Source organism: Vulpes lagopus, chromosome 14, assembly GCF_018345385.1.
Source record: "Vulpes lagopus strain Blue_001 chromosome 14, ASM1834538v1, whole genome shotgun sequence".
NCBI classification, from domain to species: Eukaryota; Metazoa; Chordata; class Mammalia; order Carnivora; family Canidae; genus Vulpes; species Vulpes lagopus.
In genome coordinates this window covers 27784950-27805076 of record NC_054837.1, presented here as the reverse complement: position 1 = coordinate 27805076, position 20127 = coordinate 27784950, and the positions used below count along the sequence as shown (strand labels likewise).

Below are 20127 nucleotides of genomic sequence, written 5' to 3'. Positions count from 1 at the left end.
AGGAGGAGAAACGAAGATGGGAGGGACCATCTGACAGGGACCCAGTAACACCTAAGGTCCTCACTTCCTTAGTCCCCAAACCCCAACAATAACTGCATTCTTTTTAGAAGATGTCTTTTTGGGGGACATGTATGAGTGTGGGGTTGTCTTGGGAGCTGAGAAGAGTATGAACATATGATGGGGACCGACATACATGTACACAACTCAGGTTGTGTCTGATGTTTTTCCTCCTGTGAGAACATAGCATGTAGCCCAAAATTTTATACGTAGTTGACACTTTAGGATCAGGTGTTAAATTTCAAAAGCAAGTATTCTCGTAAGATTCTCTTTCCCTTCTGCTTGGGAGACACGGTTTAACTGAGAATGTTCAGCCTGCCTCCCTGGAGATAAGTTTTCCTCCCCACCTAAAACCACCTTTCTCCCTCAGGAAATCCAACCTCTTAAACACTTGTGTAACTTTAGCAGTCTAGACTGTGTTTCAGTTTCCTCATCTTTAAAATGGCAGAATAAAATTGACTTAATTTTTGTTGAAGTGTGGGACATTGACCAATGGACGTGAGATGATTGTAAGCAGCTAATTGACCTGGCTTTAGAGGGATCAACTCATGCCAGGAGGAATACTTAATCCTTTTCAGTACCCTTCCATTTCTTCTCCTTCTAATAAGAGGAAAGTCTGGATGATGCTAACACTACCTTTAACACCTCTCCAGCACTTGGTAACTGACCTCCTTTTATACCAAAGACAAACAGCAAGGCTTTGTTTTCATTGTAGTTTATTTCAATGGCTGCCATCTGTTTATGACCTAGGATTCTCTAATGATAAAAAAGTTTGCTTTAAAAATACTTATTTAGGTTAAAAATAAGGGGGAGTCATTATGAAGGTCAAGAATAGGCAAACTTAATCTGCGATGCTAGGATCAGAATAATGGCTACCTTTAGGATGTACTCACAAAGAGGTACAAGGGAGCCTTCTAAAGTGCTAGGAATATGAACTCTATATCTTGATCTGGGCAATGGTTGCAAAGATGTAAAAATTCAGTCTTAAAATTGAACTTAAACATGTCTCAATTAAAAAGATAGAAATAAGAGTCCAATTAAAAATAAATGTTAAATAGTAATTCATGTGGACTATCCATATGGCAAAATGCATGCCAGAGGGGTATGTGTGGTTGAAGTTTGGACATGACGGACTGGACAACCCCACAGTTTCCTTCTGGTTCATAGATGCCGAGACTCTGAGTGCCTTGGAGATCCTAGGTCTCAAGATTGCCCCACACACTAACAGCAGACCCTCTCAGAGTTAGGGGCATTCCCTGGGCAGTTGGCATTTAAGGTGGGGAAGCAGCAGGGCTATAGATCCCATCTTCCCCAGAAGAGACCTTCCACCCCACCCCAGATTCTTCCTGCTGCTCCTGGTCCTGGGTGCAGCTCAATCCCAGCTTCCTTTTCTCTGTGCATTGGCCTGAGCCTCAGCTGCATCCATCATCTGCTTCAAGCTCATTAAAATTATTTCTTTTTAGTTGCAAATGGGCTGTTTATGATGATCATTATTTGAATGGTCTGCGCCGGGCTCCGGGCTGTCTGTCTGCTGCTGATGGCAGGTTAATCAGATGAGTCTCCTCCCGGCCTGGGCCTGGTCCAAAGTCTGGGGCTGTGTTAATCATGGCTCCCCTAGGGCTGGGGGCTGAGGGCCAGGGTGGGAGAGGAACTGAGTTCTGCTTGATCATCAAAGGAGAGGCCCTGCTAGCTATGCATGTGTGTAGTGGCTCAGACACTCATTTCTAAAACTCAGCTTCAGACCAGTGCTGGTTTATGTTTGTGAGAGTTTTTTTCGTTGCTTCAAAATAGATATAGTTCTGGGAGCTTTTTTAAGTGTTTTTTCTTTCTCTCTTTCTTTCTTTCTTTCTTTCTTTCTTTCTTTCTTTCTTTCTTTCTTTCTCTTTCTTCTTTCTTATTTATTTATTTATTTAAAGTAGGCTCCACGCCTAGTATGGAACCCAACACTAAACCTGAACTCTTAAATCTGAGATCAAGACCTGAGCTGAGATCAAAAGTCGGATGCCCAATTGACTAAGCCACCCAGGCATCTCACATGTATTTTAAAGACTTGTTGATTCTATTATCACCTTTTTTGCTTTGTTAATGTTCAAATGCCCTATCTTTTAGGGTGAAAGGGAGTGGTTTTTAATGTTTCTCTTTGATGCAGTAAAACTTGGCCATACTGTGTTGCTCTCCCTACTCTCCTTTTTTTGGTGATATTTTTATTGACCTGTAAAATCCAGAACTCTTAGAATCACTGATTTAGTTAGATGTTTTCAGAGCACTTAGTTTATCTAAATAGCAGAATAATATCAGCCAACATTTATTGATCACTTGGTACTATGCTTGATGGTTTATATAATTATAGCATTTAAAACAAGCTCCCTAAATATTCCCTAGCTAGTGGGAAAGTGGAGCAGAAGTCCTATGAAGTGCTAGGCATTACAATTTTGCCTTTATTATCCACTAAGAGGTTAATCCATGTCTGAATTATTAAAACTGACTGTAATTTATTTCTCAGTCCCTTCTTGCATCACCTAACAGACACATTTAAGTGCTTATTTCATAAGATGATGTATGTAAGGAGCACCATGCTAACATGGTGCCTGATACATGTAAGCACCCAATGAATGGTAATTATTATTATTATGTAGTATTATTGTTATTGATGATGTTGTTATTAGTGAGATTACCATAGAAATGTGGCAGGAATCAGGGTTGAAGGATGAGCATTAGAAGTAGGCAAAGTTGAGAAGAACATGGACACTGTTTGCTCTTCTAGGGCTCAACAGGAAAGAAAGACACCATGAGCTGGGCTTATGTTAGGCCTGGGGCTGGGAGTCTGTCAATATTCCCTGGCCTGGTGTCACCTCTGCTGTGTTGGCAACATGAATGCAGTAGACAGATTTATACGCACCAGCACCCTGGGAGGTTCTTGTGAAGGGACCCAGTGCAGGCACACAGAATAATTGTCTGGTATGTACATCAAGTAGTTGGATACTTACCCTACTGTGAAATTTCCCCTCAGAGCCTGGGTTTGATGTTTTAACTGAGGAGTCCAGGTCCAGATTCAGCACCAGCCAAAGATATTGGTTGCTGTGGTATGGAGAGGGGCAGTGTCCCAGAGATTATAACATAATGTCAGATACATGATAATCCAAAACCAAGTGATGTCAACCCAAGTCCCAGTTCTGCTTATTCTGCAGCAATGTAAAAATCACATGTTTATCTTCAAGACTGTTGAGAAAAACTTAGGAAAACTGTGAGCATTCTATCACAACTCACATTGACCATGACACTCCAGTTCTTCTCTCCTGCCAAGTGAGGTTCTGTCCAACTGGCTGCACCACCTGGTCTGGTGTTATCTACCTTTGATCAGTCCTTTTGCTGCAGACCTCTTCCTAGCCACTCAATATTTTGGTTGAGGTTGATTGTAGCATCTTTGCTGGAAACTATGATTATTTTTATATGATAATCAAAAGTCTCCCTTTTTTCTTCTGTCACTTTGATGGACTGTCAGAAACTGTTTCTGTTTCTGTCTCTCCTCTCTAATGATACCTTCTTCTTCATCTGGCTTAAAATTCCATGGAGCATTTGTACAGGAAGACCCTGCACCTTCGAGTTAGTGTACCTAGTGCTGTGGCATAGAAGTGACTTCAGCACCTTGGAGAGCACCGCATTTCTGATTCCCTTGCCCCTCTATTTTAATCACTGCTTTTTTTCCTTGACCTTCTCTCCTAGTCCCATGGCTCTCCAAAGAGGTTAGACATTTCTCCAGAAATAGAAAATCCCTTGCCAATTTCTCCCTAAGGCACCATAGGCAGAAACACTTATGCTGGGCTTAGGGTAGGCTCTCCAGCCTCTGATGGGTATGAGGTTTATGGTGCTATGGTGAACTGCTATAGAGCAGATTTACCGACTCAGACATGATATAAGACAATTACCATGCATTTCGTCTCTTACAGGGAAAAGGATTTGCAGCGGGTTAATAGTACTTTTATTTCATTATCTAATGGTAAAAGTGTTTCATTGTGTGTGCAAGATGAATGCGTATTAGCGATGACAAATGGGGTCTTTCAACACGGTGCCGGGCCTCATCATACATATGTTAGATTAAAGAGTTCACCCTAGAAATACACTCTTGCATCTGCGTGTGTGTTTTTAATAAATCTGATTGCAGAAATTTATTGCATCACCGGATTTAGGAAATTATGGGGCTTGATTGCTGCAAATATAATCGGGTGATATATACAGAAATGCTTCTCGAGTTATGGTCCAGAAAAAAAGCCCATCTCAGGATGGTGCAAGAAAGCAGCAGACCACATAAACAGAGCATTTCTTGAATTATGCAAATGAAACCCATGACAACTCATGGTGAATTGTACTCCCCCTGTGAGACTACTACCATTAAAGCAAAGAAAGCTGAGAAAGGGGTGATCAAATATACATATACGACCAGCAGACACTGTCTGTGATGTATATGCCTCCCCCAGTACCTCACTCTCTTTCTTCCCCTCAACGGTGTGTCCTGTAAAAACCTGGTCTCGGCCTTCATTGCACATAAGCAGGCAAAGCACCTTCCAATCCATTTCTTCTGAATCCAGGAGCCTTTGGTGAAATATTTCTTATACTTGAAGTGAACCCTAAATGATTTACTGCAGGATACACAAAAGGTCAGCTTGCTTCTTATTGGCACCTTCATTTTTCCAAAATCTACTGAAATTAAAAAGCCATCTATATCTTAAAAGGCGTATTTATGAACCCTTAAGTGTAAGTAAGTCATAGTTGGAACAGTTCCCACCTCTGATATATGAAAGCTGTCGACAGCACTTTCTTACACTATAATATGCCCATACAATATGCCGCACTTTACTATTTTGACACGGTTTGGAGATGTTTTCTACAGTTACTGACAAGCTTATGCCATCACTCCTTTGGAAATTTAAGAGGTGGGGCAGAGGGTTGGGGGAGAGATTGAAAAAACAACTCCACCCAACTTTATGGGAAATTATTGATCTTCTGAGGAGCAAAAAAAAAGCTGTCCTGGATTTTTTTCAGTTGCATCCCCAGTTTTGTAAATTATTCATTTGTGCCAGGAGTCAATATCCTGTCTTTTCTCAGCTTTGTAAGTTAAGAAAACTTGTTCTGAATGCTGTTTTGTATGATGATTAAAAAGGAAGAGGAAGGGGAAAAAATCTTTTTCTTTTCTCTCTCTCTCTTTCTTTCTTTTTTTTTTTTTTTTATTGTTTCAGAAGGAGCTTAATTCCGTCGCTTCCGAGCTGTCTGCACGGCAGGAGGAGAGTGAACATTCTCATAAACATTTAATTGAACTCCGCCGGGAATTTAAGAAAAATGTACCTGAGGTACAGTATATTTGCTGTTATAGAATTAACTCAGTAGGAATGCAGATTTTTCTCTGTTCAGACTATATTTTGGAAGTAGACATTAAGTGACTAACAAGAAAAGAAGCTAATTAGCCACAAAGAGAAATTACAGCCCCCAACCTTTGGGTGTTCCTTGGTATAGTGGTACTCAGTGGTGCTATCTAAAGTGAGGGCAGGACGCTTCTCCATTGAAGTCATTGTTTCTGAGTGCTCCCTAAAACATCCATTTTGCCCCATATCATGTCTAGTCAAATGCTGGGCCTTGACAGCAAAGACAGTTTATCTAGATTTCTTGATTTTATTTTGCTTTTCTATTGGTGCCTGGGAGAGGACATCTATAGGCTTCCCCCACCTTCTCTGGGCTTTCCCTCAGTCTCCTCTGAAACTGCCTCCCACTGCCATAAACAGATCACATTCTTTCCCTTCACCTCTTGCCTTGCAACTCCAGCTGCCAGGTCTGTCTTTCCCAGCTGGCCCTAAGGATGGTCCAGATAATGACTAGTCCCACCCCCTAAACCACCCCCACCCCCTGCAACGTAAGGGCCCCCAGGGGAACTGACTAGAATGGACATGTTTTTGTTCTTTACAGGGACGAATGTATTAATTCCTTTACTTTTTCTATCAGGCCCCCTGTTGCTGCTCAGATTAAAAAAAAAAAAAAAAGATGGATAAACACAAATAAGAAAAATAAAGCCTTCTGATTCCATATGATGTTATCAAGGATGTGACACATCAGAGCCACTATGGGAAATGGAGTCCCTGACTATTCCCAAAGCCAACTATGCTTCTCTGGTCAGCAGAGGTTAATAGCTGACCTCTCTGTCCTAATCTACTCAAGTGGCCTGGATCTTAGAGGAGGGTGAGGTAGTGTCTGGCATTCTGGAAGTATCAGACCTGGAGATGCTGATTCCACTCTACCTGTTAGAATCACCCAGGGGTCCTGTTGCCATCTTTCTGATGGAGGAGGGGACCACAGAAAGGTGGAGAAGAGTCAGGCCCACCCAGGAATCAGGCTACATGAGCATATAAGGGTCAGGTCTTCTAGCTATGAAATCCTCCACAAGTCATAAATATCTTCAGTTCTTTAAAGCAAAAGAGGGAAGTGGACTATAGCTAGCACTTGCCCATGGAGCAAGTATGGAAGGGATCTTAGGTTTGAGAGCTGAGGGAGGGTGCCCTTGGAGAAGTAAGAATCCCAGATCCAAGTGTCTCCCACATGGCAGCTTCAGAAAGGCCAAGTCAAGTCCTGGGCTTGAGTCCCAGCACTAAGAAGGCATAGGTGATGCTGAGCATCCTTTGCTTCCTTCTTAGAACAGAGAATGGTTTGGTATTTAAACTGATTCTCTGCCCAGAGAGAGGGTACCAAAAGCTTTGCCTCTGACTCTCCATTCTGTGGGAAGCAAAGATGAAGCAGCCCTACATCTTCCCAGCTCTACATGCCCTCTTTGGTCATCACAGACCCTCCATCTCATCCTTCTCCCCAGGTCACATGGGAGCCCTCAGGTGATGAGGGAAATCCAGGCCAGGTTTTCAGCCTCTGAGTTCGGCTTACATAATTTTAATACTGCATAATTATGCAATTATGTAATTAGGAGGAATAAGTTTCCATTCCTATTATAGTCGCGCCTCTGAAAATTCTCATTTTTGGAACTAGTCTCTCCTGATTGGGAGAGTCATGCCAAGGTTTTATTTAAGAACATCATCTGGCTGGTGCCCAAATCACCTCCCGCTGGTGCCTATGCTCAGCTTCTCCCCCAGGGATAAAGCACACAGGACAAGGGGCTTCTAGAAATGGTCAGTATTGGCCCAAAGCCCTGCCACCCACCTCTCAACCTTGGCCCTCAGATTTGAATCCTCTTGAGTATGGGATTGTGCATACAACTTATGTGGGTTGTCTGTTGACCTGCATTCAAATTCCAGCTGAGCCACTCATTCACTGCCTGACTTGAGCAAGCCAGCCCTTCTCAGGACCTTGGAAAATCAGGGGACTAAGGAGATGGTTTCTGAGGCCCCTTCTTGGTACTAACATTTCCTGAACCTGGACCAGAAGTTTAACCTACTCATATGTTTTATTTGGTCGGCAAAGTCTTTCAAGTTTTACAGTAAGTTACCAACATTTAGCATTTCAGAAGATCTTACCCAAAACCCCAGATTTCCAATATCTTTTGCGACTCTTTAGTAGATCTGGTCACACAGAGGTTCCATGCCTACATGGCAGTCACCAACTGGAGCTGAGCAGCTGCTACATCCATTACATGGTGCTTGGGTTCTCCCAATATTGCCATGGGACCTCCCTGCCTGCCTTCATCATGTCCACAACCCGCTCCCAACCCTGGCCTCTGTGGGCGTTTGAGTTCACAAGCTGGGACCTAGGTTTTCACAAATTTCCTTTTCCATGGCTCAGCCCATGTACCCATAGTTCCTTGTGATCAAATCCACTAGATTCACATGCATTCCCTATGTCTCTCCAAGGAGTCCTAGGGGACACAAATCAGGAGGGATACCCAGGACCCAGAAGAGGGATCATTTTCAGGGACAGAAGAACAACATTATCTCATAATTAAGGGATTTTTTTCTTTACCTGAACATATGTATTCTTGTGCCCATGTCTTCCTTTCCAGCTTCTCTCTACTGTCCCTTCTCTCCCCACACTCTTGAGCCCCCCTCAACTCCTCCTTCTACAGGGGTTTCTCATGGGCCCTGACAAACAGCACTTATGGGGTCACCAAGGGGTCTCAGAGGAAACTGAAGCATTTAGGGTGGAATCTTGGTGACACTAGGTTCTAAAAGACCTCTGTCTTGTGTGCTGGGGATAACTCATAGGAGCCAACCAGGGGAGCCCTTGTGAAAGGCAGGAAACTAGGGTCCAGAAATAGGAGGCTCCCTTCTGAAGATAGCCCACTGCCACAGAATTCATCAAACATTTCAGAACCCCTCCTCTGAGCTGGGCACCACTCATGGCACCTTCTGGAGAGGAAGGAGAGACAAGTATGGAAGTGATGTTGCTAAAATGCAAAATGGGGGATCCCTGGGTGGCGCAGCGGTTTGGCGCCTGCCTTTGGCCCAGGGTGCGATCCTGGAGACCCGGGATCGAGTCCCACGTTGGGCTCCCGGTGCGTGGAGCCTGCTTCTCCCTCTGCCTGTGTCTCTGCCTCTCTCTCTCTCTCTCTCTCTCTATGTCTATCATGAATAAATAAATAAATCTTTTTTAAAAAATAAAAAATAAATAAAATGCAAAATGGAGTGTTTGCTAAAGAGGGGCAGTTGGATGGGAAAGCAGACAGAGGTGGCCACCTGAAGGAGTCATCCCTGAGCAAATGGTTGAAGGACAGAAGGTTTTCATGAAGGGACTTTGGTGACTGGTGCTGTGTGGAGAGTCAAGGCACCTCTTCAGCAAGGGTCACATGATGCACCACCAGTTGCTTGAGTACTTTGCCTAAAAGAGTATTCCGTGATCAGATCTATTTGGGAAACACTCCTTCCTTCCTCCCTCTTCCAGAAATCCCCAAAGTGCATTATAGTAAAGGCTCCAAAAAGTCCTGCAGGGAAGACACTTGATGTTGGACTTTATTTCCCAGGCTGATTAGGCTGGCATCGTGTGTGTGTGTGTGTGTGTGTGTGTGTGTGTGTGTGTGTAGGTGTATATAGGAGAAACCCTAGTGAAATCCCATGGAGTACCCGTCCCATGGGACACATTTGGGAAAAGCTAGCTGGGGGGACAACAGGTGCATCCCACCTGGCACTGGGTGAACTCTTCGCTGATCTCTTTTTCAGGAAATCAGAGAGATGGTGGCTCCTGTATTAAAAAGCTTCCAAGCTGAGGTAAGACCCAAGGCCCTGGCATGTCACAAAAACATTCCCTGGTTCTCTCTCCTATCCCACCTGGAGTTGCCACAGGGGGTTAGCAGCCTCTAGAAGCTTGGGAGAAACCTGCCTATCCCCATTGCAAACTCTACCCTATTTTTTCCAGATCAGCCAATAGTGATGTGATGAGGATGGGTTCTCTGTTCTGTTTGATGAGATTCCAGTGTCTGATCCCAAAAAAATCTCCCTCTCCCTAGACTCTGTCCAGCCCATACACCAGCTTTGCTATATATGTATTTGAACAAACCACCTTACCTACAGGCTTGGTTTCCCATTTTTAAAATTAAGAGGTTTGAACTTGGTGACCTTTGCTCTCCCAGGCCTTCTGCTCTGCTTTGATTCTCTAAGGCAATCTTGCAGATAAGGCCACTTACCAGCCCATCCTAAAATTTACTGACCCATCATCTGAGTATAAAATTGACACTGTTCATGTTTTTCCTGAAAACCCATCAGGCCCTGTGTCCTTGGGCAGCAGCTGAGCTGTCTCCAGCCAGTTGTTTCTCTTGCCTTCCTGGAGCCCTGTCATGGGGCTGAACCTCTCCCATTTCTCCTCTTGGCTTGACTTTGTGACCAGGATTCTGATAATGTCCACTGGTCCTGCTGGCAAGGGAGGCAGGCTAGGAAGAGAATGGAGGTCTGCTGAGGCAGGGTGGTGGAAGGGGAAGACTTTTGTCAAATGTTCCATCTTCTAGGGGTGGGGAGGCTCTTCTCTGTCTCCCCTGGATTCAGGCAGGACCTTGGAGGGATTGGCCCTTCTCCGAGCACTCTGGTGGAGATGCATTTTACATCTGTTGTCCGCCAAGCGCCACATTACTTTAAATCTGTCTCTTTGGAACCGCATAAGCGCATGAGGCAATATTAACATAAGCAATAACTGGATTTACACAAATGTCACTGATTTCCATATTTTTCATCCCTTCATTTTATTACTGAGTTGACTGATGTGCTTATTTATTTATAGGGCCATCCGGTATTGATTCATTTGGTTGTGAGGTGCCTGAACTGAAAGGGGTAGTGGAGGGGTGGGTGGCCAGGAAACAAACCAGAAAGACCAATAATGTTGGGAATTTGTTGTCATGGCTTTGTGGTTTTAAAAAAGAGGCTCCCATCTGCACAATGGTCCCATGAGGGGTTCTCAGTATACAAGCCCTCTCAGGCAGCTGATCCCTCTGCCCAGCCCAAAGACAGATGCCAAGCGTCACTTTCTCAGCTGTTTCCTTGCTTGGACAATATGGACTGGGCTTGTCTTAGCAACTTAGAGCCTCAGTTTCCCTATCTGTTTAAGGAAATAAAGACCCTCCTGGTCTTTTTGTGTTGTTTTAAGGACTGAGAAATAATCCAAGGAAGGAGTTTAACCTAGTGCCTGGCACACAGAGAGCTTCCAAGTGTTAAAGAACAGACTCTGAAAAAAAAAAAAAAAAAAGAATAGACTCTGGAGCCAACCTGGGTTTGAATCCTGCCTCTGCCAGTTCCTCACTGTTTGATCTTAGGCAAGTTCCTTAACCTCTCTATGCCTTTACCTCCTTATTTATAAAACTGAGTAATAAGTAAACCTTCATAGAATCGTGACTGAGGAAGAACAACGTCATACCCATAGAGTGCTTAGAATGTTGCCTTATAAGTCCTGGTTATTTTATTATTCCTGTTATCAGTCTCCTCCAGTACAGGTTTATTTGGCCTCTGCTATGCTTGGGCTGGAATCTGCCTCTTTCCTAAGTAGATGTTCAAGGCTTTTCTCCAAAAGAAGGGGGCTTTCTATCCCTGAAGGGAACAGGTGTGACTTACATCATTTTTTCAATAGGAGAAAGAGTTCAACATTATATTTGAGTGATGGTCCACAGAATATCCCAGTGCAGTGTGCAGAAAGCATGTGCACATCAGACTAAGACATGGCCTGAGTCTCAGCCCTGCTGCCTGCCTAGCTGGGTGGCTGGGGAGAGGTTCCTTAACCTCTCTAAGCTGCATGCAGCTTTCCTTCTCTGGCAAATGAAGTTACCAGTAAGGATTCAAAGAACTAAGGGTGGAGGCAGTTGACACAGTGCCTGGCACACAGGGGGTACTCAGTAACTCACCAAGGGAGAGAAAGTTTTAGTGGGTCGGAAAGGGAAGATGAAGCTAAGTTTTCATTTCCAAATCCATGTGGCATGTTGAATTCACAGTGTTTTAATAGCTGAGGATCTCCAAAGAACTTCGTCAATTTTCTTAAGGGGGCTTTCCATCATCCCTTTAATGTACCAAAAACACTACATTTGTCTGGAGTTTTATTCCTGAAACCCCTGCTTTCTTCATGATCTATTGACTAATCCATCGAGGCCGCCATGTCCCTCCCTGTGCCTCTGGGGAGAAACGCTACCAAAGAAAGGTGTTAATAAAAAGCATCTTCTTCATCCAGAACAAACTGCTCACGCACAAGCCGTTTATAATCCAAATTTGATTTTCATTTTAATTTTTTTAATGAGGGTTCATCCTTTATGCCACTTCCCTCTCGCAATCCACCAGGCTCGGGCTCAGAGCTGAAGATTCCCAAGTGGGCATTAATCACCTCCGAGGAATATTCCCTGAGGCAAACACCGTCTTAAGTCACATAAAGTAGCCCATAAAACGCCAGGGCTGAATATCGTACCCGTCATTCCTTCTTCCCCAGTGTGGGCCTCTTGTTGAAATATAACACGTTCAAGTTCATTCCTTAATTTCACTCCACCAGCTCTGGTATATAAAGAATCTGGGCATCCTTTTTATCTTCTCATTCTATATATGGGTGGGCCTTTTTTTTGTTTCTCTTCTTCTTGTGTGTGTGTGTGTGTGTGTGTGTGTGCGTGCGCACACACGTGCACACGCACGCGTACATGCACGCGCTCGAGTCTGTCCTGGTGGGAGGGGTGTGGAGAGGAAGTGAATTTGCCCTGCTGTGAATCAAGGAAGGTTTTTCTCTCCGCCTTGATTGCTTAAAGGACAGTCTTGATTCCCCCTGCTCAGGGAAACAAAGACAACCAGAGAAGGTGGCTTAATGGAGACAGCTTGAAATGGCCAAAGTTTGAATATCCTTGCGCGCAGAGAAAAGAGCAAGACGAAAGCCCCGCTAATTACAAAAGTTGCTTTATGAAAGATAATTCAAAGCAATAATTTAGCAAACATAATCAAGTCGCACAGATGGGGTTGTTGATGGATGGATTGCAACATGCAATTAGCAGCTCTCGCAGTTACATATCATTAACCCTCCAAGCACAAAAATTATTTTCTCATTATTAGTTGAAAAGGTAAAATTAAGCTGACTAGACAGTAAAGGAACAAACTACAATTAATTACCTTCATTTATTACAGTCATTATTTTAAACTTATTTTTACTTGGAGAGAGAGATGAAAACATCTAAATTAAAAGTTTTATGATGCTAAACCAGAGGTGAAACTTTTCTAAGGAGTGTGTGTACTGGCCCAGTCACGAAGACAAGACAGCAGGGCCATAGCAAGAATATTTTTTTTCTCTCTGCTTCCTTCTTCTTCCACCAGGAAGAGGATGTGGCCTGCATGATAGAAAACCCTTTGGCTGAGTCAGAACACACTGCAGGTTGGAAACCAAAGGGGCTGATGCCTCCTCTGACCACCCAGGGTCTGACACCCAGGGTCTGAGTCCCACCCAAACACTGACAGGCTTATGTGACTTTGGCAGGTGACTTCATGTCTCTGAGCCACTGTTTCGTCATAGCATGAGGTTCAGTGAGATCATCTATCAAGTGACTGGCCAGTCATTTGTTTTCATCATGGTAGCTGTCTTTGGTGGCATGGAGCCAAGATGGTCTTTCTCTGTCCTCTCAGTGTCCTCTCAGGGTTCAAGGGAGTTTGTGCGGCATGACTACCTTATAGGAGCTTAGAGAGGAGACCAAGGTGCCCCTTATGAGAGACATACTCATCATCTGTTGAATCCCTGCAATCACTTATTCAATCAACAAACTTACAGAAGCCCTACCGCATACCAGGTGGTGTTCTAGTTGCTGGACATAGTGAAGGTCACAACCTGGTAGTCTACTAGATGCCTCTTGATGTGGGGGAGGTCAAGTATTTGTGCCAGCCCCAGAAAGGCCTCCTTTCTACTTGGTGCCTTGCAGGGCCACTTAACAAATACTTGTGGAGCATCTACTATGTGCCAGGCTCCAGGTAAAAGCTATGGAAGGTCCAAGGATGGTGATACCATCCGTGCCCTTAAGGAATGTAACTAGGAGTCCAGTCCCTGTGATTGAAATAATGTCCACTCATGTCAAGAGCTCATAGGAGGCCTCTTGGTTGCTCCCAGAGCTTTTGCTGCTTTGCTGAGTGTCACATTCACACCCATCCCCACTGTGGCCACACAATACCTCTCATCCCCTGCATAACTGCATTGTGTCTGGCATTCCCCCATCAAGAAATGGAGCTTGTGTCTCCATTCTTTGAATCTGGGCCAGTGTCCACTCCAGCCAGTAGAATGTGGTAGAAGTGACCCTCCGCCAGTACCAGATGAAAGCCTTCAACAGACGGGCGGTTCTGTCTCCTGCCTCTTCCAGCGCAACCTTCATGTAAGAAGTGTGAGTACCCTGAGACCACCCTGCTGTGAGAAGCCCAACCTGTATGGATGGGTCCTGGAGGATGAGACTCCATATGGAGGAGAGGGGCTGGGAGCACCAAGGCACCAAACACAAGTCAAGGAGCCATCCTGGCCATCCAGCCCAGTCAAGCCATCAGGTGACTGCAGTCATAGCTGCCACCTGGCTGTGACTGCCTAAGAAATGACAAGAGAACTGCCCGGCTGAGCCCCATCAACCCACAGAAGCATGAGAGATAATAAGAAGTAATTGCTTTGGGCCACTCCATTTTGGGGCAACTGATTACACAGCAATAGATCACCAGAATAGCCAGGATTTGCAGGATTTGCCAGTTCTTTCCCCTCTCTTTCCCCTACTCTCTTTCACCTTCTTCTCCCTTTTCCTCCATCCTCAGGTCCCCTCCCTCAGCTTTTTAGCAGACTTCAGCCTTCTCAGAACATTTTCTCTCAGCACCAAGTTCTTAGGCTCCCATTCCTGGAGCGTGTAGCCCTCCCTCATGCCCCACTTCAGAGGGAGAATGCCAGGTGCTCCTGGAGCAGAAGCCAGGGCCCATGGAAGACACGTGTGCCTGGTGTTTCCCTGCAGATGCCCAAGTGAGGAGCATCTACAGTTTGGAAGATTTTGTCTCTTCTCCTTTGTTTCTTCTGAGGGGATTGAGGCACAACTCTGAGACAAGCCACAATGGCTAAAGGGAGTCTAGAGCAGACTCCGTGGAAGTTCTGTTTATGGAGGAACAGAGTAAATTGAAATAGAAACTTGCAAGAAAGCAAAAGATGGAGTCTCACTGCCTCTCCTGCAGGTCATCTGGGTGGCAAAGCAGAGCACTGTGCCCTCCAACCTGACAGCTCCACCTCAGGGGATGTTTATTGGGTGAGTTGATGATTCAGCCAATCAACTGACAAATAGATACAGATAACTGTAGTCCAGTCAGATATTGTCTACTGTGCCATCTATAAAGTGGGATGGGGACACTTGATTCATATGGATTTCAGGATGCCACAATGGTTAAAGATGTAAGACATAACAACCTGCTATAGTTTGATGCCCTCCAGACCCTTCCTTGCAGGCCCCACCCAGCCAAAGGTACCCTTCACTGTCTATCCTGAGTCCTTACTTTCAGATGGGCAGACAGCTGGAAATCCCCTACTTTTGCCCACATCTGCCTGCCAGGATCTTGTCGTTGATCAGACCTGGGCCAGGATGTCCACAGGGCCACCTCCTGGTCTGGGTGACACTAAGCCTCATTGCCCATTATTGTCAGTAAGCAGCCAGACTTGGCACTAAAGGTGGGCCATGCCTTTGTTAGAGAAGTCTTCAAAGTTATTTTTCTTTCACATCTACTATATGCTTCACACTTCCTAATGGTTATGTCCTGTGTTTTCCATAATACCTCTATTAGGGAGAGTTCTATGATTACCCCCTTTTACATATGAGGAAACCAGGGCTCACAGAGGACATAGCCAACACCCATCCAGTGCCCAGGTCCGTACCTGGGGTGGGAGAGAAGTGAGGAGGCTTAGATGCAGGTTCAGGAGGGTGGTGGGATGATGAAAGCCCTTAGGGAAGACCCCCCAGGCCAGGGGGCCCCACCACTATCTGGATCCTGCCCTGCCTCTCTCCTCAGCCAGCAGACAGCCTCACTTGTCCTTGCCTCAGAGTGTTTGTATTTGCTGTTCTCTTTGCCTCGTTTTGAGTGTCAGATCCTCAGGGGATAAGGAAGTCCTCCCTGACCAATTTCCCCACCCCTGCCACCTTTCACAGCACAGCCCTTACACTCCTCCAGCATGACACTTAGCATAAGTCATCTTCACAGGTGCCAGATCATTCAGGCCTTCCAGCTGCTTCAAGGACATGGGCTGTGACTCCAAATTAGGTGGAAGCCGTAGGAAAATTTAGAGCAGACCAGGTCAGACTCAGGTTTCAATAGGATCCCTCCAACTGCTAATCAGATGGCATGGGGTAGGGTGTGCCTGGCCTTTCAGAGATGACTGAGAGGAGGAGACTGTACCCCCTTGAACCCTTTATCTGAGCCCCTGCTCACCACCTCCATTCAGTACCCAAAACCTGAAGTCCTCATTGGCTTCTATACCATCTGTTCCAGCCCCAAATACTGAGTATCCTTGTTTCCTTCCCAGGCAGTCATGGGTAGGGAAGGAGTTCCTAACCCAGGACAAGATTCTGAGGAGGTCAGTCTGTGTTCCTGCAGCTGAGCTGCCTGAGAAAGACATAGAGGGTTTCCTCATGGTCCAGATCACCTGAGACAGACATGTCTATTCCTGCCCGGGCCACAGTCCTACAGCCAGACCTGCATGCCATGTTGTGATTTGGTCCCTGTGCTCACCTCTTATTCTGCATGTACCCACAGGACTCCTGTTCTTCCCTTTGAGCTAAAATTTAATTAAAGCCCCCCCCTTTTTTTGCCTTTACATTATTTACTCTTCCAGCTATCTTTCTCATAATTCTGTTGCTCCCCAAACTACCCTTTCTCAGAAGCTCCCAGCACTGGCTTGACCATCCTTTGTAAGTGAGGCTTTGTAACTGACATTAGGTGTGTGTAGTCCTGTCCAGCCAGTAAGACCAGGAAGAAATGGCTTTGCTGACCAGCAGAACTCCCTGGAAAAGACAAGCACTGGGGGCAAGCGTGGACTCTGGAGTCAGGTTGGCACTGGCTTGCATCCTAGCTCTCTAATTCCTGGCTGTGACCCTGGGCAAGCCACTTAACCTCTCTGGGCCTCAGTTTTCTTGTTTTTTAAGTGGAGATAATAATAGCATCCAATCTTATGAGGTTGATTGATGTGACAGTTAATTGAGTCGGTACTTGAAAAGCCCCAGAAACCAAAGCCCAGCACTAGGTGTGCTCCTTGAACATATGTCAGCATTCCAAGTAGATGAGCTGAGACTTGGCTTATCATGTTTATCTTCCGACAAGCCTCATGAGTAGGCTTCTGATCTCACCCATTTCTCAGGTGAGGTCACTGAAGCTCAGCAGCCAGCAAAGTTTATTGAGCCTTTAGCAAAGCCTCACACGCATCACTACCTCTGAGCAGCATAGTGAGAGAGGTGCTGCCAGTATTGTTCCCGCCTACAGGTGAGCAATTGGGACTCAGAAAGATTAGCTGCTTGCCTAAGCTCACACAGCTCTTCACCAACAGGGCAGAGGGTGGGAGATGCAAACCTCAGTTTGAAGGACTGAACAGAGGCCTGGGGGTGCAGGAAGCACTGAAGATGTAGATTCTAGATTGAGGTCTAGACTTGGAGACTTGCAGGTGGTTTGGGCTGGGGAGGACCTCATCGCTCAGCCAGATGCATGCCTTTCAGATGTGACCTCACTGAGCTTTTTCAGATAGTACCCACCAGGGAAGCCCGACCCATAAAGGGAGCTGGATTCAAACCCAGGCCTGCACATCCAGCCCAGAACTTGGCACATACTGATTGCCCAGTAAACAGGGTGTCACTTGCAAGATACAATGAGAAGGACTTCTTTCCCTCCCACTGCCTCCGGCTTGCACATGTGCATACGCATTCCTTACTCTCTCCTCTTTGATGACTTAATAACCTTGATGGTGCAGGTCTCCCGGCTCCCGTAACGAGGCTTGCCCCTTTGGCTTTACTCTGCCCAGCTTGGGGTAAAACTTAGAACTAGCTGAACATCTTTCTGAATTTAATACTAAGAACCCACCAAAGCGTCATTGAACCTGTCATGCTGCATTACAACCAAATTAAGAACCAGCAGCGATCCTCTTTCATTCGGTATCATATGCCTTATAAAGTAAATTATTAATGCTTTTTTCCCCCCAGTTAAGCAGTTATTTGCAGTTGTTCCGGGTATTTCTCATTAGAAATAACATCATCTAAAGAACGATATTGATTGATTTTTTTTAATCTTGGAATCATGGACGTGAACCACATATTTATATGACATTCCCTTTAACTAGAATTCTCATGCTTTATTTTTATATTATTGATCTTTTTGACACGAATTGCTTTTTGGCCTTGTGCGAACGTTGTAAGCTTTCCGCCTGCAGAGGAATGGGTCGGCGTCTGGGCCGGGCTGGGAAGAGTGATCGCTCCAGCGGCGTGGCGGTAACATTCTTGCACATTTAACAACAATTAGTCTATGCTGACGCCATGGTAGGCTTCGTGTATGAAAATTTACAAGCCTTTTAATGGACTGCATTATGGAAGGCCATGCAGGGCCAGTCGGTGGGGAGGTGAGGCCACTGGGTGCACATCCATCTTATGGCGCTGTCAGCCAAGTGTCTCTTAGCACTCATGTCTGCCTGGGGGTGGCAGGGAGCAAAACCGAAGCTACTGCAATAGCTAGCCCACAATGCCAGCATGGGATGTGTGGCCATTCACACTGTCACTCATGCATCCATCAGTAGATGTTTGCTGAGCATCTATTATGGACCAAGGATGATACAAGATGTTCACCACCTCATGCTGGAGCTGAGGTGGTGAGCATCAGTATTCATTCATGTTCAAACACTAGTTGAGCACCTGCTGTGTGCCAGGAACTGTGCCAAGCGCTGACAGTGAGAAGGTGAACACAAATTACTTAGTCATCAGGAGCCCTTGGTGGAGTAGACATGATATAAGCCAAGAGTTGCACAGACCTGGGTTCAAATCCCAGCTCTGTCCTTTGGCAGGGTTTTCGGTGAACCTCAGTTTCCCTGGCTATAAAATAGGGATGGTAATAGTCCTCGCCTCCAGGGAGGCTAGGAGGATCTATGCAGATAAAGAGCTTAATGTTGGGTAAACCTCCCAGAGGCAGGACCATCGTGTTGTTGCTCTCCAGCCAGCTCCCTTAGAACACATATGCACATCCCTGTTCCCTTTTCAGTTCCACTGAAACCTTCACTCTACAGCAGACATTTATTTAGCACCTGCTGTTTACGAGGGTGTGTGCCAGTCTCTAGGGATATGGCAGTGAGCACCCCAGATTCTGTCCGTGTCTTCATGGCACTCATAGCCTAGTGGAAAGACAAATAGACATACATCCCTTAGTGCCACTGACAATCATGGCTATGATTGACTTCCATGTGGCCAGGATGTGGGATGGGAGAGATTAAACCAATCTACTCGTTTCCTCATTCAGAAACTAATTTCTTGAGTCTCTACTATGGGCAGACCCTGTTTGGGGCCCTAGGGACACAGCAGGGAACAAGAGACAGGGCCTTTGTCCCTTGGGAGCTCAGAGTTCATCTGGGAACATGGCACATTTGCCTCTTGTGCATAAATTATTTGAAGGGCAGTATAGTACAGTGGTTAGGAGCAGTTCTGGAGCCAGACAGCCTGGGTTCAAATCCCTGCTGTACTACTTACTAATTGTGTGACCTAATAACTGGGACAAGTTATTTTTCTTTCTGTGGGCCTTGATTTCTTCATCTGTAAATGGGACTCATAATAGCCCCTACCTTATAAGGAAAGTGTGAGGATCAAATGAGTTATAGACAGAAAAGCAACAATTAGTGCAAAGAAGGCTGGGAGCCATGTCAGAGGCTAAGCACTGACCATGATTGTGGGAATGATTCTGATTCTGATTCTGAAATCTTTCAGCAGCATATTAACTAATTATGGACGTGCTGAATGCTGCCAAGGCAAAATGCAGTTGCACCCAGAATGGTCCCACTCTTGCCTTCCCTCTGATACAGCCAAGAGGGCTGAATTGCATGACCCCCTACGGTTGTTGCCAGGGCAGGGCCCCTGAAGTGTCATCCTTAAGTTTAGGTACTGGAGAATGAACCTTCTTGGATGTGGGTATCCTCCATGAGGTGAGCCCCTCAAGAGGCCTGCAAGCATGCAGTATCACAGCCAACCTCTCCCTGAGGCCCAGAGAGGGTAAGAAACCCAACTGCAGTCACACAGCCAGAAAAAGGAAAGGCCTGGATGCAGTTTCAGGTCCAACCAACCCCCATACCCAGAATGGCCTCAGTCAGGCAGCCAGGCAAAGACACTGGATTTGGGGTCTTAAGAAACCAGGTCCAAGCCCCACCACTGCTCCTTGGCTGTGTGACCTTGGGCAGGTCACCTCACCAGCCACAGTCTCCTGCTCTGTAAAGTGGTTCTTATAACTCCCACTGTGTTGATGGGAGCGGGTAGGAGGGAAAGACAGATAGACTGCCACATGGTCACTAAGCAGAAAGAAAACCTTTCCCTCTATCTGATCGGCAGCATCCTTCCTTCTAAGGCTGTGCTACTGAAAGTGTGGTCCATTGGCCAGCCAGCAGTGTCCACATAACCTGGAAGTTTAGTAGAAAGGCATT

The 20127-nt window shown here is 45.6% G+C and overlaps 1 protein-coding gene across 15 annotated transcripts in view; it reads left to right on the top strand.

The window, feature by feature from the left end:
- CUX2 (cut like homeobox 2) overlaps positions 1-20127 on the top strand; it is a 322707-nt gene that overhangs the window by 214611 nt on the left and 87969 nt on the right. For all 15 annotated transcript variants that reach the window (XM_041729255.1, XM_041729262.1, XM_041729269.1 and 12 more), the window contains 2 exons: positions 5292-5402; positions 9198-9245. In XM_041729255.1, the coding sequence (XP_041585189.1) occupies positions 5292-5402; positions 9198-9245 (159 nt within the window). The remainder of the gene's footprint in view (positions 1-5291; positions 5403-9197; positions 9246-20127) is intronic.